We start from the raw sequence: 6724 nt of genomic DNA on the forward strand, positions 1-6724 counted from the left end.
CCGTAGCTCCGGGCGTGCCCTGCCCTGTCCCCACCATCCCCAGCCCCACAGAGGCAAGGCCGGTTGTAGGAAACCCCGTACAAGAAGTGCCTGGACCACTGTCTCCCTGCTGCCAGTGGCCAAACGAGTGAGACAAAGCGTAACGAGTCCAGCGCGAGGCTGGGAGCCAGGGACGAGCATCCCTCGCCGGTGTGGAGCAGAACCCATTAGTCACCGACCATGTGCGGCCACCCTGCTGCATCGGGCATCCTCCCTTTCTTTGTGCCTGCGAGCAGGAACGGGCGTCTCTGTCCCCGGCCTCCGTGCCGGGATGCGGGGCTCGCCCTCGTGCCGGGGGAACTTTGTCTTCCCCCACCCCTCTAGAGAGCCCATTCCCCATGTAATATTACTGGTGTGGGAATGACAGGGGTTTGGGGCTGGGAGAAGGTTGGATTTGCTACACAGCAGCTGTGCTGCAAAATGAGCATTTACTATTGCCCGGAAAATGGGATTTCTCGCTGTTCAGCCCTGAGAGCCTTGTATTGGGCTGGGGCACCCCAGGAATAGGATTCCCCGGGCACCGTTGCGATGTCGGGGGCAAATCATTGCTGTGTGCTGGGGTCCATTCCCTGGAAGGAGCCCGGCTCGGGAGCTGCCTCCCCCTCTCCTGGCAGCAGGGTGGTCCCAGGGCCCGGCTCAGCCTTTGTCTGCGCTCCCGGCCACGCCAGGGCCGGGCTGCGAGCGAGCACAAAGCCGAGGCGGGTCCTGCTGCAAGCCGCCATCCCAAAGCAAAAGCAAGATTTGGCTGAGCCCCCCCGTCCCCTCCCCAGGCAGATGCTGGTAAAACGCAGAGCCATGGCCACATGCTGCTGCCCTCGCCAGCCCTGGGGACAAGCCCCTTGCTCTCCCTGCAAGCGCATCCATTCCCCCACGGAAGGGGATGCCCTGGGGAGGCGATTCTTCCCCCGGAACCCGGCTGAGCGATTATTTCTTTTACCTTTTGTGAGCTGAAGGACTGGGTCCAGTGGTACAAAACCAGTCTGTCCTGGGATTTGAGAGCGGGGTCTGTCAGGTCCTGGTTTTCCTCCACCTCTGTGGATTTCCCTGCGTCGTTCTCCAGTGCCGAGATGGGCCACCAGCTGCAGTTGGTGGGAGTAACATTATTGGGAGTCGCCATGACAGCCTGTGAGCGAGCGGGGAGAGGGACGAGGGAGCGAGCGGCTCTAGCCCAGCATCCTCCTGCCAGCAGCATCACTCCCGGGGCAGCTCCGGCTCCCCGGCTGGGGTGGGCAGCGCAGGGCGGTGGGTGCCGGGGGGTCACGGGAGAGGATGGTGGCAGTGGCGTGGGTGAAATCGCAGCCCGTCCCCGCTCGTGGCAGGGCTCCCACGGAAACGTGCCACGCTCACAGGCATCCCTTCAATAGGCGAGTCGGCAGCGGAGGCTCCTGCTGCCTGCCTGCCAGCTCGGCAATCCGGTGCAGCTCCAACCCCTGCAGCTCCTCAGGAATATTTTGTAGCAGAGATTAAGATCTTTTTGGATTTGTTTAGATATGGCAGATATGTAATAAATAGTGACATTGATGGATACTGGCTTTAAAATGTCTCGCAGGTGCCTTGCGCAACACTGATGGGAAGAAGCAGCAGTGGCTCTTTAAAGGTATTTGGTGATTTTTGGGGAGCGCAGATTAATTACTGCCTGATGGGTGTTATGTAGCCTGTACCAGGGTGGAGCTCAGGACCCCCCTGCTGTGTACCGGAGCCCCAGGGTGCTCATCCTGCAGCAAAGCAGGCACGGTTGGGGGTCATTTCCAGAATTAGCAAGGTGTGTCGCAATTGCGAACCGGCTGGGTTTCCTCTGCGTGAGGAGCGCGGGGGCTTCTGGAGCTGCCGCTCTCCGGGCACTACGAGCATCGCCCAGAGGTTTGCAGGCGAACGCGTGCGGGCAGCTGGCACCTTTCTGGACACAGCGACCTGGGTATCTGGTCCTGTGCTTCGTGGCACCTGGCTTTGTCACGTTGTCACGCTCCATCTCCCGCAATCCGGCAGCCTGGAGATAATATCCCACATGTGGGACTAGCTGCCAGTGCCTGGGGGGTAAAACCAGCCCAGTTATGGGGGTCATCACAGGGGCAGGTTCTGGAGGGGATGGAGGAGAGGGCTCTGCAGGCACAGGGAGCCAGCCTGCATCTCAGGGCTGCGAGAGGGCTCTGGGTGGTCTTCCTTGAGTTGCTCCCATTTCCGCCCATGCTGGAGCTGGTGAGGTTGCCCCAGGTGTGCAGGGAAACAGGGCACGGTTTGGGAGAACTGGTTTAAGTGGGGAAACTGAGGCATGCTTCACCAAAGAGCACTGGGAGGCAGCAAGGCCACACTGGTACTCAGCCCCATGAGCAGAGTGAAAGGAGCAATTTGCTGGGGGCTGGGAGGTGAAAATGAACCCACTGGTGTCGTGACGCCCTGCTCCCGGGGGTGTGTGGGAGGGTGATGATGGAGGGGTGAGGCTTCCTCCCTCGTGGGCAGCAGCCCCCAGAACCATCCTCCCTCCTCAGCCCAGGCCTTCCCAAGTGCTGCCAGAGACCCCTGGGGGGATGCTCACAGGGAAAGGGTCTTTTTTTGGCCTCTGCTTTGGGGCTGCCAAGTCAGGGCAGCGCAAGCTCGGAGAACGCTGAGCTTTAAAGAGGGAGCCCCATCGTGCAGTACCATCCTGCCCTCCGCTCAGCTGCCTCCCCTCCCGCCTGCTCCATGCAGGACAGCGCTCGCTGCCCAAGAGGCATCTTTTGGGGCTCCTTTCAGTGGGAGACCTTTGGGGTTGGAGAAGGAAAGGAGCAGCTTGCCCAAGCAGGAGCGGTTCCCCCCTGCGATTCTCTGTCCGGAAAGCCCCATCTAGCGGCATATTTTATGATGAATTAATGTTGCGTCGTTGGGAATAAAAAATGGGAAGTCTCTTCATCCCTCTGGGTCCTGCAGGTACGCGGCACCTCTGGAGGTGCTTATTTACATAGCTCAGTTTTGGTCTGCTAAACTGGGCAAGGCTTGAGGGGCAGGATGGGTGCCAGCCCCCTGTAGGGGTGCCCTGACCTTGTGTGACCTTGAGATCATCCCCAGCTCTCGTCCACAGACTTCCTGCCTGTGAAAGGGGATGATGCTGGGCTGCCCCGTGGGATCCCACGGGGCATCGGGAGAGCCCTGGCAGAAGGTGCCATGGGGGCAGGATGGCGGGTGCTTGTGGTTTGGGAATACACAATCCGGGTGTCTCATCTCAGAGCAGATGCAAACGTTACAGAGCGGAAGAGAGCAGGTGGATGGAGCCGGTCACAGGACTTTGCAGGCACAGAAGCACGTTCCCTGCTTTAGCAGGAGGGGCTGGAAATCGGGCTGCAGAATCAGCTCCATTGATTTTTTTTCCGGGTGGCCTGATTCAGCGTCTGCCAATGTAAAGCTTAGCTAGGACTCGGCTCGGCTTCTGTAAGGCGAGAAATAAATTTCATTGATCCAGGGTGCCCTTCTGCATCCCACTTTGGTCGAACTAGTGCTGAAACTAGGCAGGCAAGTAACTCCTAACGTGCTGGGGGTGGGGGAAGCTGCTGAAGAAAATAAACCAGCCTGGGTCTGCTGAGATAGGAAGTAGAGAGGTGGGATCCACTCCAAGGAAAGTCCTGGGAGTGCTGCAAGCCCACCACTGCTTTCTCAGAAAATGTTAAACATATTCTTCTGTAGATTGACTGAGGAAACACCCTAAAGCACCCATGGGCAGAAAAAGCTGCCCGGGCTTGTGTGGGCAGGTCCAGCACAGGCTGGGAGCAGGAAGGCTGGCAGGGCCGCCCTCAGAACCGCTCGTACCGGGCCACATCTGGGCATCAGCACTTGGCCCCACGTCAGGCCAAGTGCTGATGCCCATCAATCAATCAGGCTAATTGTGCTGCGCAGGCATTCCCTGAGGCCGGTTGCTAGGAACACCTGAGGTTTTGGGCAGGCAGCACGCAGGAGTTGCTGAGTGATCAGAGTGAAGTGGGTGAGCCAAACTGGGAAAGCTTGGAAGGCAACACTAGGTTTGGGATCGGATTCTCTCAGCTTGTCACGTCACTGAAATGAGATGGTTTGAGCGATGTGAATGTCAGCAGTGACGTTTGCATACGTTTGCTGAAGAACCCAAACGACCTGTCCTTCCTCTGCCGCAGGCAGCACTGGACATGCTCAAACGCTAGCACAAACAATAATTTGGGCAGAACACCAAACCGCTAAGTTGTCTCTTTCCCCTTTCCTTGCCTCCACACCACCAGTCCTGACCTATGGAAACGTTCCCAGAGAGAGGACTTTCAGACTCTTCCCTCCCCTCTGGCCTTCTGGCAGTCTGAATTCACTTCTCAGCCCTAAACTTCAGGGCGTACCTCGCACTAGTTTCCCCAATTCCCTCGCTCTCCTCGCCCAGAGCAGCCTTGCTGCACGCTGTTCTGCTCCCCGGCTGGCAATGCCCTCGTGCCCTTCCAGCATCGCCAGTCCCTGCTAGCTTTACGTAACACCAGCTTGAAGGTCTAGACGCTTCCAGGGGTTTGTGCACACATTAAAGAGCGGCAGCGGCGTGCTGCTCCGCAGCGGGAACAACTGCGCCGAGGTGACCTTGAGCCAGCCAGCCACACCGCACTTCTGGGGAAAGGAGCCTCCCTGTGCCACCTGTGTGGGTTTTTTGGTCCCCAGAGGCACATATTAAAGAGCTGTGTTTGTGCACGTGAAGGATTTAACGCCCCAACTTCACGCACGCGGGCTCCAGGGCAACGCTCGCCACGGGGCAGGGTGATTCGAGTCTAAAGGGAGAAATACTGCGTCTACCAACAACGCCTTCGAGCGATTTTAGAGGGCACCAAACCATAACGTGACCAGCAACCTGAGCAGATGCCCTCGGCTGAAGCAGAAGGAGCTCCTGAAAAACAGCAGCGGCAAAGGTAACGAGTGAGTATTTATGTTTAGAAGCAAAATACATCCACCACATATTGACCGAAGGGAGAAAGAAGGGGAAAAACAGACCAGGCACAACCAAAACTCGGTGTGGGTGTGAGGGGCAGTGCTGGAAGGTGAGGGGAAGGGGGTAGTGAAGTACTAACCCGAGAGAGAAAACACATTCCCGTATGCAGTTCTGAGTATTTAAACAGGGCACTTGACAGGTAAGAAGGTAAACATAATCACGGAGTTACAGGTAAAACAATGACATAGCTGTTGTCATTATTCAAAATCCAGTATCAGAACACCAAAAAAGACCCCTACCCCTGTCAACAGTAAGGACTGACTTTTATAAAACTTCCTTTTATACACCTGCAACTCAAAGTATTCAAATATCTCTAATACAGCGGTAGGCATAGGGGACGTGGAAAAGGACAGAAAACACAGAAATCAGTTAAATTTGAGAGTAGGAGCCGATATTGCATGCTGAATCACTGCACAACACTTGGGAGCAAAGTAAGTTTTAGTTGTGTTTTTATGTTACTTCAACTTTAAACCTGAACTTCCTGCATCCTAGTGGCAATTTTAGGGACGATTAAGAATAAAATCTACTGACAGCGATGGTCATCTCCAGCGTCTGAGAGTTCTCTAGCGCAGAATACAAGGCCAGCTGTCTGCATCCACTACAGTCTGGTTTTGTACAGCTGCTTGTGACTCCGTGGCTTGCCGGCCACTCCTTCTTAAAGCCGAAGTAAAAATGACAGCATTTCACTCAGTTGTGCAGCACGCGCTGACACTGAACACAGACTTTTGGGTCTTTAAAAAAAAACCCCAGGTTGTGATGGGAGCTGAGCACAAGTCAAGTTATTCAGGCTGTACTTTGCTGGGTTTGACAAGTATTTATTAATGCAGTTCTCAGCAACGAAGTTCATTTCGGTGTTTTCAACCAGAAGGAACGCTGTAGCTCTACACCGCGAAGCCTGTAGGATACACACTTGTTTACCCTATTTCCACGCTGCTGTGTGTATCAAACACGCGCAAACAATCCATACAGATGGCTCCACAATCTCCACTTCCGAGACAGCACGGCCCAAAGAGGCGTTAGCCTGCCTCACTCCCCCCTAAATCATTCCATCTGTAAAGCACAAATAACAAAATGTGGTTTTGCTTCTAAGAGCTTCACTTATCTGCAGAAAACCAGAACTGCTTAAGAGTGAGCTAGTTAGATTGTGAAAGGGTCCAAACACACCCCCACCCTGCACATTCCACACCTCCCAAATTTGTGAGGAGGAAGCATTCACAATTTGATCCAACTAAAAAGGAGCCAGTGTTCAGGGAAAGGAGCTCCGTCCTGTCCAAAATACTGAATGCTTCTCGCTCTTCTCTCCAGAGCAGGATGAGGAGGACAGAGGTGTAGCTATGAAACATTTCTCTAAGTACTGGGACACATGAAGAATGAATCTTCCAAACACTGCAAAATTTCAGAACAAAACCTAAAAGGCCTCCCTCCCCAGCCTCCGGCCCCAAAGAGAGTGAAAACAGCACACAGAGCCTGAATATCCACAGCACAAACCGAAAAATGAAGGGAGTTTATTTGATCTACAGTGCTTTAGTTAAGGTATTCAAGACTTTAGTGCATTCTTTTTAAAACTAAGCTCAAAAACTATATCCTGCTTTTCATTTTATTAGAAAACTAAACTGTATCAGGCAAAGAAACATTTGCTCAAACACACAACGGTGAAAACATGGCACTAACAAGGCATTTAACCCAACCATTATCACAAACTCCAGTTCAGGATTCTCTATTGTTCAG

The 6724-nt window shown here is 54.4% G+C and overlaps 1 protein-coding gene across 4 annotated transcripts in view; it reads right to left on the reverse strand.

Moving 5' to 3' along the window:
• The window catches only part of GDAP1L1 (ganglioside induced differentiation associated protein 1-like 1), a 10611-nt gene extending 9443 nt beyond the window's left edge, over positions 1-1168 (reverse strand). For 3 of the 4 annotated variants that reach the window (XM_010154352.1, XM_010154350.1, XM_010154353.1), the window contains exon 1: positions 977-1156. In XM_010154352.1, the coding sequence (XP_010152654.1) occupies positions 977-1156 (180 nt within the window). Of the gene's footprint in view, positions 1-976 lie in introns of all 4 variants that reach the window. The other variant, XM_010154351.1, reaches the window with a different exon arrangement.
• Positions 1169-6724: the final 5556 nt, after the last annotated feature.

This window comes from Eurypyga helias, unplaced genomic scaffold (assembly GCF_000690775.1).
Source record: "Eurypyga helias isolate BGI_N326 unplaced genomic scaffold, ASM69077v1 scaffold7886, whole genome shotgun sequence".
NCBI classification, from domain to species: Eukaryota; Metazoa; Chordata; class Aves; order Eurypygiformes; family Eurypygidae; genus Eurypyga; species Eurypyga helias.